The 18,945-nt window shown below is 39.1% G+C and overlaps 1 protein-coding gene across 1 annotated transcript in view; it reads left to right on the top strand.

Annotated features, from left to right (window-relative positions):
• Positions 1-18,945, top strand: part of LOC126198464 (E3 ubiquitin-protein ligase SH3RF1) — a 254,667-nt gene that overhangs the window by 179,114 nt on the left and 56,608 nt on the right. The window contains exon 13 of the mRNA XM_049934810.1: positions 4,385-4,531. Within this exon, the coding sequence (XP_049790767.1) occupies positions 4,385-4,531 (147 nt within the window). The remainder of the gene's footprint in view (positions 1-4,384; positions 4,532-18,945) is intronic.

The raw sequence follows: 18,945 nt of genomic DNA, 5'->3' as shown, positions 1-18,945 counted from the left end.
TGAACTAGTCTTGCCCCCTTCTTTTTTTAATTTTTATTTATTTTAAATAATCCAGTAGTACTAATCTGATTGGGAGCTAGTCAGTGTATTGCTTGGTCCTGGCTGGTATGTTTATTCCTTATACAGCATCAGGCCATTGCAGTAGAATTCTGTATCAGCAAACTGACTGATGTGATAATTTAGAAGGTTAACTGGACGAAATTTGTCCATGCCTTTATTTTGCAACGGGGCTATCTAGCCACTGATTCATGTTGCTCTAGTCGTGCATCAGTTTTCTAGTTTTTTACTGTTCATACAGAGCGTATGGTAGTAAAAAGTTACAAAGACCTTCAAAACCCACCACATACAAGTGAAAAGTTGCGGTCAGCAGCCTATTGAAAGGAGTACCATGCCATTGCTCATGTATAATAAATCAGCTCACATGTGCTCACATTAATTATATACTATACGTGAGATGGATATTAATATACAAATTATAGGCAGATAAAGCATCAAAGCAGACAGTTTGCCCAAATCCCAATAAATGTCCAACAGGACTTTCTTTCTTCCTTTCTTTCTAAGCACTACATTACTTATCATTGAATGTTTGACAGGAGTCATAGTGTTTTCACGGATTACTGAGTTTTCTGGGATGGACATTTTTATCTACTGTAACTCAGTCTTTTGATATCTATGAGTGCGAGAACTTCAGAGTTGTTTTCAGTGTCTCAGTATCTACAAAACTGTTATTTTTTTCCTCTCTTTCGCAGGAGGAAGGAAACTTGTCAAAAATTTAGCATTACCAGTATAGAAGTTTGTTAATAAAGGATCTCTATATTTCATTGACTGTAATCTGACTCTGAATCTGACTCTGTATAAATGCAGCTGATTAATTATTGTTAGCCTCTGGTAAGAACGACCAATCTGGTTTTTTGGTTTTTATCTTGTTTATGCTGCTGGCAGAATCAGGTCATAATCAAGTGTACTGATTGGCAGGAAAGTGTCATCACTTGGTTATGCAGCATTTGAAACTGCCTTTTGAAGTTATAATTATAGGGTAAAGCTGATCCTTTGCAATAATGGAGGATAAGGGGCACTGAAGGTTTGGAGCACAAGTTAGGAGCACAAGTTAGGAAATAAAACCGATGTTTTGGCTTCTAGCATTTTTATCGGGTTTTTCTTTCTCAGCATTGGAACTGTTTTTTATCTTGAATGCAGCCAGTGTAAAGTTACTTGAAGCTTAAATTACTAACCTGTCAATATGATCAGTTTATTATGATACATTTGTGTTGTATTTAATTTGAATGTGCAATGTAAATTGTGTAAGTTTCATATATTGCACTGAACAGTGTAAATGTTGTTAGTGAGAAACAGCAATAACAGTGTTTCTCTCTCTAAATTTGCAAAAGTGGTTGTTGTCATAAACTGTTTATTTGCAACACACGGTATCATTATTTTGCTTAAATGATATGTTTGTGTACATACGCATGAAATGCTAGAGAATATTCCATATTGGATAGACAGCCGACTACTACTACCTTCTCTGTTTCTTTGTTGAACTAAATTCATTGTGTAGGAAGTAAGGAAAAAATACTTTGTGTGCAGTAGATTTTTTTTTTTACATTTTTTATCAAAAACACAGTTGAAATTAGTATAGTATTGACAGATATTGCTTTAGTGTTTTCCTCTTCAGCTACTTGTTTCCAAAGCATCACACAGTAGACAGTGTTGTCAACTCAACTGTAACTGTGGAGCAGGTGAATGCCTTAATTCATTTCTGCCACCTGCCCCAGTCACACATCATTTACATGTTTATGTCCAACAGTGGCACATAAAGCAATGTGGAGCATGAGTGTTTTTCTGAAAATTTGGTAGCATGTTCTGTTCTTTTTTCATTGCAAATAAGGCAGTGATCTTTTGGTTTAGTAATTATACAGCAGAAAAACCAGTGAAGATTTCTGTATTAGGTAATTCCAGTGCTATTGTCCAGATTTGAACCCATAATTTGTAATGCAGCGATTTGTCAGTGTATCTTGTCTAAGTGAAATACTGAATATTGATTGGGAACTGCCTAATTGAGCAGTGATTTCCCTATAGCCCCAAATTCTGTTGAAATTATTAATAAATAGGTAACTGTGTAATATTTAAGTTATTCCAGTGATGTAAAATAATGCTTCTCTTCATTAGTTGGTGTTTGTTCCATCCATTTCATTGCTTTCATGGCGTGGTAGTTCAAAGACAAAAAATATTGTAAGCAGTTAGCATTTCCTTTCTAAAAAAGTAGTTTCTTAATTCAAAAAGGAAGAATTTTTTTCTAGCAATCAATGGCATTGCGGTATGATATAGTAAAAAGTTGATATTACCAACTTTTAAACTTTTGAAGTTTTAGCGTACTTTTTTCTTTCTTCCATTTAATGAGATTTGTGGTCCCATTTGTGTATGTTTGTCTTATGGATCTGAAAATGTATTTGATTTTTCTTCTTGGCACAATAATTTAAAATTCCATTATCAGTTCAGTTTTTGAATTCTGTATTGTTTAGATCTTTATTTTAGGAAAGAAATGGTGTTATAGATTCATCATATGGTTGTCTTCAATTATACTTACTGTTCCAGAGTTTTAAAATTCTGATTATTAACAGTGCATATATTTTGTGTTGTCAAAAGCTGTTTAATAAAGAGAATTCATAGCAGTCTCTACTTAGTAGTCACATGAAAATTACTAACCTAATTTAGACCATTTCTGCCATGACAGGGCCATTAGTTCCGAACATTGTCATTTATTCTTTCTATCCAAAATGAGATTGGCATAATTTTTTTGTCAGTTACTGTGGATGTGTTCCGTTTAAGTTGGTTTTATTTTTAATTTATTTACCTGTGTGTAGTATTACCACTTTTTTTTCATATGGCTACAGTTTTAACATGAGTTACTGCATGTACTTTGCTTTGTAATTGAAATACTCACTATTTGTTGGTTTATTTCTCATTTTACATCTAAAAAATTCTCAAACATCACTGTTTAATGTATTTTAATTGCTGGACATGAGTACAGTTCTGTGCTTCTGTTTCCTTGTACTGTTTAATGTCTGCATGTCACAGAGATAACATTACTGCTAATAAACCCACCCACTGTCTTTGGTTACATAGCAAAGGACACTCAACAGCAGAACACTGCATGTCAGAACAGATATGTGTTGGCATTCATTTTTAGCTTTGTATGGTGTGACAACTGGTTTTTGAAGTGGTTTACGTCTCAGATAGTTTTAATGCATAGGCAAGCTGTGCCATAAAAATTGCATAACTATTCTTACATTCTTACCAGTTTTTAGTTCTAGCAGGGTGCTTAGGTGCGTGCACTTAGGGCATATTGTCAGTTGAAATTCAGTATCACTTCTCTTTATTCTATGGGTCTGGCACTCTGAGCTCTATGAAAATGTCCATGACTAAATATGTGTGGCTGTCTCTCTTCATTGACAGTCTTGTGGAGGCAATAGATAATGAATTATGGTCTTCCCCAAACATCATGAACCTGAAAATTGTAAAGAACTAGCAGCATAGAGCGATTAGTGTAGGTGTCGGGTGCTGACCCACGAGTGTGCTGATCCCAGGAGCTACGCTGTGAAGTGTTTGACCATCCATTTTTTGTAGTACTGTTCTTGCTCCCACTGATTTCAATCTTTTCTTACAAAGAGAAGAAATTCTTGGCTAGTTAACTTTTTTGCAGTGATAGGAAAGCACTGTAGGCTGTTATGCACTTGTTTCACTTCCATGAAACATACTTCTGAGACAAAGGAACAGAAAAGCTGACCATATAATATGACAGGTAATATCAGTACAGTAGTAAATATGTTAATTCAGTGCTTGTTTGTCTATTCCAATAAACATTTTTCAGCATCTATGTAGCTTTTTCTTTTTTAGTGATAGGGAAAGTAACTTTCTGTATAACCTTATATGCAACTACCTTGGATGGCAGTTATTTAATAGAAATCATGAGAGTTTCCTTCAGAAACCTTGTTGCGTGCAAACGAGGTGCTTTCGTAGCTATCAGCAGTCACATTGAAAGTGTAGCTGCTTCCTTTTCCTGTGACGCTGCTGTCTATGTAAACTATATGTTTCATTCTGTGCTTTCAAAATAATTCAGTTTGTAGTATTTATGCAGCTTTTTTTGCAGTTCCCAGATTCTTTGACATTTTAGTGCCATTTTGAAGTTTCATTATTTCAAATAAATTTAACACCGTGTGTCATCTTTGCGGTTAACAGATTCGCTCTGCACAGTAAGGCAGTAGCATTATGTATCGAGAAAGTTTTGGATTTTGTATCTGAATCTACTTATATTTGTCAAAAACATTTGCGTTATCTGTGTGTCTGTGTGTGTGTACAGTGTGCTGTACATTGTGTTGTGTACCAGGTCGGGATCCTGCCCCAGCCAGCTTCTCCAAGTTCTGCCCTTAGATGCTAACAGTGCACACCACCGCCTGTTTGGTTCCGGCTCCCAGAGAATGAAACACAAAGACCGACCCAATGTAGTCGTGGCTAACCTATCACATTATGGAAGGTTTGTTGTCCCCATTACCTGCTTACCTTCGGCCGTACATTCATAAACATGTCATCCTATACTGTTTTAATGCACCACTATTAAAGTCCTGTCTGTATTTGTGTTATCCTTTCCCTTCCTGCAATTTTAAGTTTCTCATTGCCTCATTGTTGAAGTCTGAGAGCCTGTAGCTGTTACTTAACAAAGACAAACTGAAGTTCCAGCCATAGTAGGATATGATCTCACGACAAGGTGCAGCCGCATTTTTTTCCGAACTAGTGTATACTGTTATCTTGCAATGCACACAGGATACTAAGCTTGAAAAATAATTCACGGGGAGGTAAGACACATTGCAAGATATTATCCTCATTACATTTTTATTGATAAATGGGTGAAGATGATGGGATATGCTTGTAAAGTGTTGGATTTGTCAAATCCAGTGATGTCACAGTTACAAAACGAAGGGCATAATGAGTGCATTGATAACTCAGCATTTATTCAGAAGAAGAAGAAGAAGAAGAAGAAGAAGCTGAGGATGAAGATGATGGTATACAGGGCTACTAGGCAGCAATTATAACAGTACTATGTAGAGTTTGAGGAGATGCTGAATTTGAAATCTCTTCACAGATTGTGCTACTGAGAACTGAAATTGAAGGTATCTCAGCAAAATGAATGTATCTGCTGGAGCCAGTATTACCACTGCTAGGGTAAATAAGTAGTTCTCTCTCTCTCTCTCTCTCTCTCTCTCTCTCTCTCTCTGTGTGTGTGTGTGTGTGTGTGTGTGTGTGTGTGTGTCATAGATACCACAAACACAATAATGTTGACACTGTGGTTGGGACTTCAGTTTCCAGTATATGGCTACACTTAATTTTAAATGTCTGTCATCAAGGACAGTTCTTAGGGATATTGATTTTTAAGTAGGACATATCTCTAAACGGAGAAGTTTGATACGGAATATTACGTGATGTTAAACATCTGTTTTGTGTATGTCTTAACAATTAAACATTAAAGACTATGTTTGTAGGGACTCTGTTGTTGCAAACTCTGCTTTGCTACACTATCTAAATGACTTCATCTACCTGTATCCCAACCTTTTACTCCAATGAAACCATCTTTATTGCATGTTTATCCTTTTGATTTATCTGTACTATTATTACTGCTTGCAGAAGTGTTTCACTCCTTCAGTGTATGCTGTGTACTATAAGTAAACTAATGTGTAATGTACTGTGTCTGAAAATGTGAATTGAGCTTTGCATTGTGATTGATTTCTTTCAGTGTGCTTTTTCTTGTGGCATTGTGGCACTTGAACATAACTGCTTGTGTTGTGTGACTTGCTTTGGAGCTATTATGTCTATTGTTGGGTGTGTAAGGATGTAAAGACTTTGGCTGTGTGCACTTGTATTTGTATTCCATTGGATGTTCATTGACACTGCACTTCATTGCTATAAATATTCTTTGAATCAGTCAGGGAACTCTCATTAAGGCTGTTTTTGTTTTGCAGATTAATGTATAGTAAGGTAAATCAATAGTGAACTTATGTGAAACAGATATCAACAGGAAATAAGCGAAATTGTGTTCTATAGGCATTACATGTGAAGAATGACAGTGTAAGAAGCGAGCTGCAGGATGAAGGTTTGTTGATTACTCAAGTGTTTGCATGACATTGGAACTACTTGTCAAATCGTAAATCTTTCACACAAGAGGGAACTTTAGGGTCACATCTTGTCAATCCACATTTCATTGCTAAATACGGAATGGTGAATGTAAAGGAATAAGAGACTGTCATACAAGAATTTGATATTTGGATGCAGTATTGAGGAAGTACAGCACAGTACTGGTAATACTTGCATTATCGAAGAACCAAAGTGAAGTTCATAATGAATGTCAGTGACAAAATTCCTGAACAATCTCCCTGTGGTGAAAGAAAGTGAAAGAAGAAAAATACCACACAAAATTTTTAAGACATCATAGGATTAATAGTTGCTTGCTCCTGAAGATGTTTCTCAAAAGGAAAATCCACTTCACAAAAATATAAAATTACAAGGTGAAATAACAAGCCAAAAATTTCAGCACTGCTGATACACACACAAATGAAAACCTCTCTAAGGAGGGAGCAAATAGTTCCGGAAACTAAGACATGTTCTTGTATGTGTGTATCGGCAGAGCTGGAATTTTTCCTCCTGAATGTAAGTACCCATTCTCTCTCCATAATTTTATGGTTTTCCAGAATATATTTACAAATACAGATACTAACACTATTTGGAAGGTAGTTGATACCATCTTTTTGTCTTTGTCCAGTGTATCTGGTTCCTTTGTAATTGAAAAAAGGAAATAATGCTAAAAACTGTGTTGTCTTTCATTTGAGTTTTTGATTTGTTTGTAAGCATGTACAATAACATTTTCTGAGTATTTGTGTGTTCTTATTTAGGTGCAACATTTTTATGGGGTATATTTTTAAAAATATAAGAAATGTTAGCTTTGGGAATTGTGGTCTCTTTTACAAGAGAATGCATGAAAGTAAGATTGTAACTTCTCACACAGTGATTTCAATCTACCATGGGAGAAGTAAGCTATAAAATAAAGATGAACAAATGATAAATGCACAGAATATGTCATAAGTAACTGTGCCAATTACATTAGATTGGGATAAACTACCATGCTTTTATGGTTCTCTTGGTGATGTGCACCACCAGTGGAATATTAAAACATTCTAACAGAGGCTCTTCAGTTAGACATGGGGAGATGATATTCTGTGCCATTCATTTCCATTGATACTCAGTGCCACCTTTAGTATATATTCAGTGCTTTCACTAGAGATTACATGATGTGGCATAGTGTCCAGTGTAAATCAACTTTTTAAATCTGCTTAGGACATATGCAGTGAGAAGTGTATATTTATGATCAACATTTAAATAATAGATAGGAATATGAACAGTGACGATATAATGGGCAAGTAGGATCGGTGAGACACGAGGAATTGAGAGATTAAAGTGAACTGGGAACTGAGCTATTTGAGAGAAGATGAAAATAATGTGATTAAAGTGTTGAGATTGAGAACAAGGAAGAAATGATGATAGTACATGTGGCGCAGGGGTGGCAATGTAATGTCACCAAACAAAGTCCCTACTTAATAACATACTGCGCCATGATTTGGAATTAGCACTAAAAACTTTAGGTCCCCTCTGTGCATGCTTATGTAACGAAGCCTAGTAAAGCATTGTGGTGCTTTACCATAGCTTTCTGAGACACTCAGAATGGAATGTAGATGAAAATTATTCTGCAGGCAAGATGAAAAATCACTGAATTGGTTATCACATTAGACTGTTTGCTGTTCTGTAGTAGATTGTATGATTGTGAAGGTGGCTCTGAACTAGTATCCATACTAACCACCAGGTACATGCAGCTCTAAAATTGATCATGAGGGATGCCAAATTCTAGGAGTGGCCCTAATATACAATCCTTGACATCATGTGCTTAATTCATTTATGGTGTCCTAGGAGGAATTGTTTATATTAAGGGATGTGATGGAAATGATCATGTGAAGCAAATAAGTCCAGTAACATGAGCTCTAAAATGCATACCTCAAGAGGTATGAGGACTACTTTATGTTTGGTACTGTGAAAGACATCTCTTCTACTGAACAAGTGCCTAATAGCTCTTAAGGTATCTCCATGTTTATTAGACTTTCTTGCAGCAGATGATCATTCCTGTCTTATCCCTAAGTACTGACTGTTCCTCATGGGACACCTTGTGTTCTGTGGTAACTGAAACTTTGCATCAAGTGTAACCCCCTGGTTACCAAAAGTTGTCTTAACAAATTGATTGAGGCAACTGCTTGAAATAAGCAGATGATTGAGGTTTGCATACCAGCCTGGAACAAATTTTCTCTCATGACAGAAAATGAATAATACTGTGATAACTGCATCAGTGAACTGATTTCATGAATTTTTTATTTCACTGTTTCTGTAGGTCAAGCATTTAAATGTGATTAGTGGGATCAGGAAGCTAATGATTTTCCACGAGAGATTAAGAAGAAATGCATTTAATTTAGGTTTTCAGAGCATAGGGGTAACAATATCGATAAATAAAAAGATGCAGTTATCAATTTTGTATGATGATGGGCATGAATACCCAAAAGGTTGAAGAGTTTAATGTGTTGTACAAATCTAATGTTGTTGAAATTGGTAGCAGAGAAGAGGCACAAAGCTGTTGGAATTATGATGCACTGGATGCAAAGAATAACATTCAGCAGTATCTGTGCTTAAAAAAGCCTTAGACATAGTAGTGTTTTAAAAATCTTTAGAGAGTTGTGTATCACAATGAAAGTGAACCAACTCAAGTATTTGTCTTCAAAATCAAAATACCCTCAGAATACTTGTTTTATGTAACATGCTTGTAGTGAGAAAAATGTTTCATGCATTGGTTCCAGAACCATACTTTGAAATTGTGTGTCAGTGTCATTTTTTAAATCTATAAACACATTATTGCAACATTTGGCATTCCTTAGGGGCTCAGGCTTTCCTTGTGCGTATTATTAAGATAATTACTTCAAGTAGAGATGAAATCTCATTGTTTATCCATACGTCACAGCTACAGTAAGGTGCGCACAATAAATATGCATCCTGAGAAATCGCAGTGGAATAATGGAGAGGGACTAATTTTTCACAAGTGTTGGTAATGGACTGTGTTTTGAGGAATGTCTCCTGTGCATGAAGAAGACTATACAATTCACACAAACATATTCTGAAGGTTCTGAGAAATTGAGAGGTAATTTCAATTTTGAGAATGCTGCTTTCAATCTTCACCTGCCAACGAAGAGTATGTTGATGTATTAAAGCAACTAGTGAAGTTTGGCAGAATCATGAAGGAGAATCTCACTTTAGACGTACTTTCAATTTTGCCCAGAACTGTAGTTACATTGGAAATTGGAAATGAAATTATTGAGTCCTCAGATGTGTCTAGTATTCTATAATAATCCCACAATAACATCAGCTTCTGTGATCACTAACATTTATTCCACATATTCTGTGTAAAACCAGAATGCCTGAAGTCAAGTTTGGAATTGATATATGGAATAACTTTGTTTATATGGCACAAAACCACCACCTCCAGAAATAACTGGGATTTATAACCCACCAACCCCAAATGAGAATGTAGTTGTTAATCTCTGTGCCACTTAAATCTGCTGATGTTTCAGAAAGGGTCATTGTATATATGAGGAATGGTATGTGAACAGTAATGAAAGCATATATGCCTACTAGCTGTGCAGATGATGATATTCAAAAAATGTGATGATGAGATTTAAAAAACAATTATTCTTCTCATTAACAAAGACAGATATTTAATTGTGATGTGGGAATTCAGCAGTTGGGAAAGGAAGAGAAGGAAAATTAGTCAGAAACATGGATTGCAGTAAAAAACCGAAAGTGGAAGCAGCTTGATAAAATTTTGGGCAGAATAAAATAGCAGATTGTTAGTACTTGGCTTAAGAATCATGAAAGACAGTTGCACATGTAGAAGAGACCTGGAGACACTGGAGAGTTTCAGATGGATCATACAATGGTAAAAATATTGTAAAGAAAGCTCTAGCAGAATGTAAATAATTTAGAAGTAAAAGTGATTGCTCATCGAATAGCAGAAGCGTTGCGATCAACAGGCACACGCATGCCCACACACACACACACACACACACACACACACACACACACAGTCAGAGAGAGAGAGAGAGAGAGAACTTTGCTAGCTTTTGCCAGAGGTTAAAGCAGACAATACGACGAGGCCCAGTACAAATCTTAAGATGATGTGTGAGATTTAGATAACAAGTGGATTGAAGTGACAAAGGAGAAAATAGAAAAAAGGAGTGAAGGAAGCAGGCAAGAGAAAATGCAGATGTCTAACATGAGACTTGACAGGAAGTGCAAAATGGCAGTGGAGGAATGGCTAGAGGAGATATGCATAGCTGAAAAAGCACACAAACTGCCAGAAGGGAGACTTAATATTCTTGGAAAGTTGTAAGAAAAAATCGATTTTGACGCGATAATGGCATATGCCACCCAGGGGATAGTAGATGTACTGCTAATTGTTTCATTATCATCCACCAACAGATGGCATAGTGGTTTAGCTATCAGAGCGCCATCTGTGATTACTTATTAGTAGGTAATGCTCACAGCCCCCCCCCCCCCCTCCCGAGTAGTGGGATGGTTCTTGTGGAGAATTGCCACCCAAGTTGGAAGTGCTGTGTCAGTTGTGCAACGATGTTGATATCAGTGGTCATGTGAATATTCTCACACCAATAGGTGAGGTTCTGGATGTGTCCATTCAGCACAGACACCTGCTGGGATCCTTGTATTGTTAGGGCAGCAGTGGCAGATTGTACAGCTACCATAAGCACAGATAAGGCGGCTTGTGAACCCAGATGTGTCAACATGAACTCTTGCAAACTGGTTATTAGCAGTGGGACTAAGGACACATACCCTTCTAGTGTGTTTGCCACTCCGGCCACAGAATGGATGTGCACAGCTGTACTGGTGCCATCAGAGTGTCACTTGGAAGGTGGAATGGCACACTTTGGTATTTGGCAATGAAAGCAGATTCTACCTGCACATAAGCAATGATCATCTGTGCATACGATGTAGATCTGGTGAGCACACAGGCCCCACCCCAGGCCTTATGGTATGGGGTGTGATAAACTACAGATCTCTTCACCTTTGGTGTTTCTTGATGGGATGCTAACCGGTGCTTGGTATGTGCAGAATGTTAGACCCTTTCTTTCTTTTGCCATTCTTGCAAAGGGAAGCTGATGTGTTGTTCCAACAGGATAATGCTCACTCCACATGCTCTGCAAGATATCCAGACTTGTCGCCAATCGAACACATGTGGGATATGATGGGGCGAGAAGTGACTTGGGCGACTCGTCAACCAAAAACTGTTACAGAAGTACATGAATAGGTCGAGCCGACATGGCATAACATATTCCAGGACAGTATTTGTCATTTGTGTGATCGACTGGATGCCAAAGTCAGTGCTTGCATTGCCATCCATGAAAGCTGCACCACATACTAATACAGATTTTTTAACATAGGGTGATACCTGATGCCTCAGAACCACTTGTGCTATTGAGCTGTAAATGAAATTATTTCATATCCTCCATATCCACTATTGCAACAATAAATCCCGAATGAATTGGAAACCTCTAAAAAAGTGTACTAATTATTTTTTCCAGCAGTGTATGACTTTGGGGAAGAGAGGCACCATGTACAGGAAAATTAAGAAAGGCTCATGCCACATCAACTGAACCACCTTTAGGAATTACCATGACAGTCTCCAATTTGAATAAAATTTTCAGCTCTTTCCTACTGAATAAAAAATAGGCTGTGAAAAATTTGAGCTCAAGATTCAAAAAATTCTATATGTTAGGAAGTTTATGGTTGAAGGCTGCAAAATGTCATGCAATCTCTGCAATAGTTTTGGCCAAATTTAAGACTGCTTAAAATCGATACCAGTCGTGATATAGGCCTGGTGTTTGGATTAGATGCACAATGTTTTGTGCTCTTCAGTCATTCATTGTCTTTAAGGTACAGGAAGTCAATGTTCATAAAGAATTAATCGTGGTGCACTGCCTATTGAATAAATGAAGCATCCAGAAGTGAGGCAGGAAACAAAATGAAATTTCACGAGTTGAGATGGTATCCGATTTCAAAATCGAGCGAAATTTACAAAGAACTTGACAGTATGAGCCCACTCATCAGTATGAGGGTTCATCTCCTCTAGTCTGGATGCATGAACTGATTTGGTTGGGAAGGGTTTTGTGAAGCTGTTTTGTCCTGTCCAGAGACAAGATGACAAAAGCTTTCATAAATGGTCCTTGATATCATGGATACAGACACTCGGATGCAGTTTACATCCAAGGTTATCCGATACATGTTCTATTGGGGACAGATCTGGAGATCTTGCTGACCACAGGAGTACCTCAGTATAACACACATGGATCATAGAGACAGGTATCACGTATGGACGAGCATTGTCCTGTTGAGAAATAACATGATACTGTCGCATGAGAGGAACACACGAAAACGCAGGATGTCCATGACGATAATCGCATATGACAGTGCAAAACAATGTTTCATTGCTGAGCATAGTGTGCCATTCATCTTCAGTCCATGCTTTGCCGTCATGGCATCACTCCCAATGAAGTCACATGTGTTGTGGTGTTAACGGCAGCCTGGTCTTTCAGAGAAGTGGACAACATGGAAGGCTGTAAACAAACTACACTCTAGTTCAACAAGATGCAAGGCTAACCTCAAGTGGCACCTTCCTGTGGCATCACTTTTTTGAAAGTATGGTGCTGTGCAGACTAACAACCATCTATTACAATTCTCTTCATCTCCAGCCATGACAGATTTGATGAGGTCGACACCAAAGGCACTTGATGTGGTCAGTTTGTGGTCAACCAGTGTAGAAATTGATGTCAACAATTGATCTCCTTTTTCTGATGATGTATTTGATACTTGTGACACGATAATAAACAAACATCGGCTGCTTACACATGGGATCATAATTCTCTAGGACAGCTGCTGCTAGCCTTTGACCAATGGTGCAGGATCACACAGAATGTTGCAGGTAGTCCTTTACTTGTAATCAGATGGTAGTCGCCGATTTGATGAAGCAACAATGTGCTCAGTGCACAATATTGCGATCATCCCTGGTGGAGGTTGGACGTGTTCATCTGAAACACTGACGAGGAGTATGCCTTCTTTAGCATTCTCGTGCATTTCAGCATTTGGCCACTGTTATGTCCAAAGACTCTACAAGTCTGGACATTGCACAGTTCAACAAGTCAGCCAAAGTGAAACCCAAAATGAGGGCCCTTTCAAACTCTGTCAGCTGCTGATAATGCTATCTCATACGAGTACTTGAGATTTCTGCATCCTACACAATGATCATTCAACATCTGATGCTGTTCATGCCCATGTTATGCCTAACCAGGCATGGTAACAACACTAAACATGAACAAAACTAATGTCCTCAGGTGGCTATAGTAATTGTCATAGAGAATTTCAGCTCTAATTATTTACGTAGCTATTGATGGTGAGTGTGTCTGCAAAGTTGCAGTGGCATGTGGCCATGTCATCCGTTTCGTTCACTTCTTTTGTCAGCCAGTGTAACTGTTTCATCATTTTGTGACTTAAATAATTTTTGGTCAAGAAATTATACTAAATGTCCTTTAGTGGTTCCACAGAAAAGTTGTGTGTTGCCATTTCTACCAATTTTGAATGTTGTAGAAGTTATTAGTACATAAACAGGCCATTGTTTTTTTAATCGAATTTCTACCTAGTACAATACTCTACTGATAAATATTATAACCCCTATTTTGTGAATGTAGGTTCTACCGGCATATATTGTTGTTGAAAAGCTCTCAGGTTCCGAGCCGGGTGGCAGTATTAAAATACCATTATGTTTTGATGAATGTCATACTCATCACCTTCTGCCAAAGTGTCAAGATATGCAGACACTGTAATATTTATACTATTGGAGTGTGGCCCTCCACTTGGCTACAGGTGGTCTTGATCTGTCCAGCTGGTGGGCTGCAGTGGTAGGGGTACGGGGTGCTCCGTTCGCATCTCTGTGTGGGCATTCCGTCACGTCTTGTGAGTTGGACGGTGCTTGTCATGCTCTCATCATCTTGCCACTAAAACTAGACACCATGCTGCACTTAGTTGATATCCTTTGTCTGTTGACCAGATTTTTTTGTAGTGCTGTCTCAATATCCAGCTGCTCAGCGTAGCATCTTGGTGTTCTGGAAGTCAAAGATGTGGTCTTCTTTGATGCTATGCTGTGCTAGTGCTGATTTTTCTGTCTGTCCTAGACACAGGTCTGATGTGCTCCTAGCAGTGTTTCGAAATACAGAACTGTGTTTGACCAATGTACTATTGGCCATATTCACAGGTGATCCTGTATATTCCCAGTACTTCATTTGAAGTGGGTCTTTTGCTGAGCAGGGTTACCCTTTCATCTTAGACTGTTGTTGGAAGACGGTTTTTACATTGGATTTTTCTAGTAGGCTCACATTTTGGCTTAGGGCAGTCCCGGGTACAGAAGGAAAGCAAGTATCTTTTTCTTCCTCTTCCCAGTTTCCAGCATATTGTCTCCTCTTGAATGCCCTATGCAGAGCGCTACACGGGTCGACATTACCCTGCCAAGTAAGGAAAAAGCCCTTCAAAAACTAGTTCAGAGTCGAAGAAAGTCACAGTTAAACTTTTGGAATGATGATCTCTGAGGTGGGGTATTTACTCTTGAGGATATGGATTTTCACTCGGAGGAACCTGAATGCTGGGCACCAGCTGACATTCCCCCCTGACCTCCCGATAAATCACCGCCTCCGAGGGAGAGAGACAAGACAAACCATCACTAATCAATGGCTCCCACAGAAATTTCTGTGTTGCAGTGGAATTGAAATGGATACCGATCACATTTGGAAGAATTACAGCTCCTGATTCAGATGAAACCATCCTTCATCTACTTACAAGAAACTCATTTTAAAGTCATCGACACACCTGCATTAAGGGGTTACCACCCCTACAGGAAGGATGATATTACTGGAGACAGGCTAAAAGTGGAGTGACTGTTTTTATTGATGACAGATACCACTCCTCTCCGGTCCCTCTTACCATGACGATACAAGTAGTGGCTGTGAAAGTTCTAGCACCACTCCCACACCCGTTCCTCCTTATGGGGAACTTCGTGCTGTGGGACTCAACTACCACTTGCTCCGGGGGGTTGAATTATTTTGAGACTATCTGCCTTTTGAACTTGGGTCAGATGACACTTCTCCACAGCTACAGGGGCTTTTTCAGCCATTGACCTTTGTTTTTGCTCCCCGGCTATTGCAGACTCAGTTCAGTGGGAACTGGCTACAGATTTACATTCCAGTGACCACTTCCCAGTGTGGATCTGTCTGTCAACTCGGATGGTGGTTAACAGGAGACCATGAAGATGGATGATTTAAAGGGCAAACTGGTTGCAGAGCAGTCGATGGACCATTTTTGAATGAAAGGATTGTGCATAGGAGACAGTGCCGTGTATGACTCATGAGATCCAACTGGCTTCCACAGAGTCCATCTCTTGTTCTAACAACTACGTCAAACAATGACCTGTACCCTGGTGGAATAACAACTGTTGTGTGGCAATCAGAGCCAGACAAACAGCTCTGCTGAACTTAAAACACCATCCAACTACAGAAAATCTTCATGCTTTCAGATCAGTGAGAGCACATTCAGGGCGAGTGATAGAGAACGGAAGAGGTATTCCTGGAAGGAATTCACAACTTTCGTTAATTGGTCCACTTCCACTGTGCAAATTTGGGAATCAATAAGACGGATCTCGGGCAAGGACAGTATGTCCCCCCTTACAGCCTTGTCAAGAAATTAGGTCTTGGTGGATGCGTCTGAAGATGTGGCTCAGGTTTTAGATGAACACTTTTTTACAGTCACTGCATCATCTAGACAAGCTCCTCCTTTTCAGATGTTCCATAGGACTGTGGAGACGATGAAGCTCCATTTCTTCTTGCATAATGAGGAAGTCTGCAACTTTCCATTCTCCATGTGGGAACTGGAATCAGCTCTATCCACGGCAGAGACACTGCTCCAGGACCTGGTAAGATGTTTCTATCAGATCTGGTTTGATTGACAGTACTCTATGACTTGGAAGGAGGAATTATTAGTACCAAAAGCCCTTACCAGTTGTGTGTGTAAGACTCTTGAATGTATGGTCAACTGCCACCTTGTCTGATTACTCAAATCCTGAGGTCACCTGAGTCGCCCCCAGTGTGGTTTCAGGTGCTACAGTTTCGCCCTTTGCAACTTAATTCTACTGGTTTGTGTGTTTCTTGACCTCGAGACAGCATATGACACTGCTTGGAGGTACAACATCCTTCGCCAACTTCATGAATGGGGACTACGTAGACATCTGCCGCTTCTTATCAAATCCTTCCTTGAGGACCCTTGCTTTCAATACTGCATCGGTGATGCATTGTTTGACTAGTATGTTCAAGAGAATGGGGGTCCCCCAAGGCAGTGAACTCAGTGACACATTGTTTGCCATTGCTATGAATAGCATTTACTCCACTACTCTTCCTCCAATCTTAAAATGGCGACAAGGCAGCTACAGCTGACCATCAGGATTCTGGAAACCTGGGCCAAGAGAACTGCTTTTTGATTCTCACCAGAGAAGAATTCATGTGTCAATTTTAACCATGTTCATTGAAGTTTTAATGAACCAGTGTTTACAATGGTGTACAGTTTTTACATCTTCTGGAAACTGTGCACTTTTTGGATTTATTATATTCTTGAAATTAACTTGGTTCCCACATCTGAAAGACTACGAACAAAGGGCTTCCAGTCATTGAATATTTTGAAATGCCTTAGAAGACAAGTATGGGGAGCTGATACGTCCCACTCCCTGCAGTTTTATAGGGCATTTGTTTGCTCACGTTTGGAGTATGGCAGTGTGGTCTGTGGATCAGCCCATATTTCCTACCACAAGATCTTAGTTGCTGTGCACCATGAGGACATTCAGATATCAGATGGAGTCTTTAGGACCACTCCAGTTCAGTATCTGTGTGCAGAGGCTGGTGAACCACCCCACTGGATTCAGTGACGTATCCTTTTGGCTCAACAGCCACTGAAAATCTCAGTGTCACCTGAGTCATTGGCATTTAGTGCAGTGGTCTAACTCAATTTCAAAGGGCTGTTCAGGAATCAGACCCATGTGACCAAGCCATTCGGGATACCTGCCACTGGCTGTCTCCAGGATGTGGAGCCATCTTTAGAGTTTTAGTATGTACCACATTTTATCACTGTTTATACAGATGGATCCCAGCAAGAGAATTTCTTCCGTTGTCCGTTTTCCCTGAAAGGGTTTCCAAACTGCATCTTCTGGAACAATTTACAAATTATGATGCGGAGTTACATGGCATTATGATGGCATTGGGTACGGACATCACTATACAAGGTTCACTGTGTTTCAACTTGCCTAGTCCACTACAAGCACTTTACCAAATGTATCAAATAGACTAGTTGATTCAGCTATCCATGACTCCTTACACCGGATCAAACACTGTGGCAAGGAGGTGATCTTTTGCTGTGTACCTGTCCACATTGGGACGCAGGGAAATGACATGGCCGATAAAGCAGTCATGGGAGTGTGTCAGGATGGTGCTGTCCATCAGTGTCCCATCCCGTTGACGCCATCACTCATTTTCTGACAGATGCATCATGCGTCAGTGGAAGACTGAATGGTTGACAGAAAACAAACTGTGGTTGCTCAAATTGGCCACACAGGCATGGCAGACTTCCTGTTAGCCTCACCGCTCAAAGGATGTCCTGCTTACCAGGCTGCGCATCGGACATAGCCCTTTAACACGTGGCTTCCTCCTCCGGTGAGAGGATCCCCCCACTCTTTGAGGTTTGTGGTGTGCCTCTTTCAGTTCAGCATATTTTGGCAACATGTCTTATATAGTGATAGCAGGGCAGCCATCAGTCTTGATGGAGATCTGTCCACTATACTCACTGATACTGATTTCAGTATTACAAGAGTGGTGGAATTTTGTGGACTGTCAGGCCTCATCCCGAAATTGGTGGGGAAGGGAGGCAGACTTTCATGTATTATAAACGGCTCTGCATGTGGCTACAGCTTTTGGGGTCCCCACCTATGAGGTTGGCATGCTGACTTTGTCAGAGCACTGATGACCATGATATTGAGTGCCCCCTCACCTAAAAAAAAAATAAATAATAATAATAATAATAATTAATTCTATGCACAATTGGAAAGCCCCTGGAAAAGATAAAATAGCAAATTTCTGGCTAAAGAAGTTCACCTCAACACATTCACATCTAACTAAATTATTTAACAATTACATTGCAGACCCATACACATTCCCTGATACGCTTACACATGGAATAACGTATCTGGAACCTAAAGATCAAGCAGTAACAGCAAACCCAGCTAAATATTGCCCCATAACATGCCTACCAACAATATACAAAATGTTCACTTCAGTCATTACACAGAAATTAATGACACATACAACACAGAACAAAATTATAAATGAAGAACAAAAAGGGTTGTTGCAAAGGAGCACGAGGATGTAAAGAGCAACTGATAATAGATGCAGAGGTGACATATCAAGCTAAAACTAAACAAAGGTCGCTACACTACGCATACATTGATTACCAAAAAGCTTTTGATAGTGTGTCCCACTCATGGTTACTACAAATACTGGAAATATACAAAGTAGATCCTAAGTTGATACAGTTCGTAAACATAATAATGAAAAATTGGAAAACCACACTTAATATCCAAACAAATTCAAATAATATCACATCACAGCCAATACAGATTAAGCGTGGAATATACCAAGGAGACTCATTAAGCCCTTT

The sequence above is a fragment of the Schistocerca nitens genome, chromosome 8 (assembly GCF_023898315.1).
Source record: "Schistocerca nitens isolate TAMUIC-IGC-003100 chromosome 8, iqSchNite1.1, whole genome shotgun sequence".
NCBI lineage: Eukaryota > Metazoa > Arthropoda > Insecta > Orthoptera > Acrididae > Schistocerca > Schistocerca nitens.
Note: the sequence above shows the minus strand (reverse complement) of the source record. Positions and strands in the feature narration are given on the sequence as shown.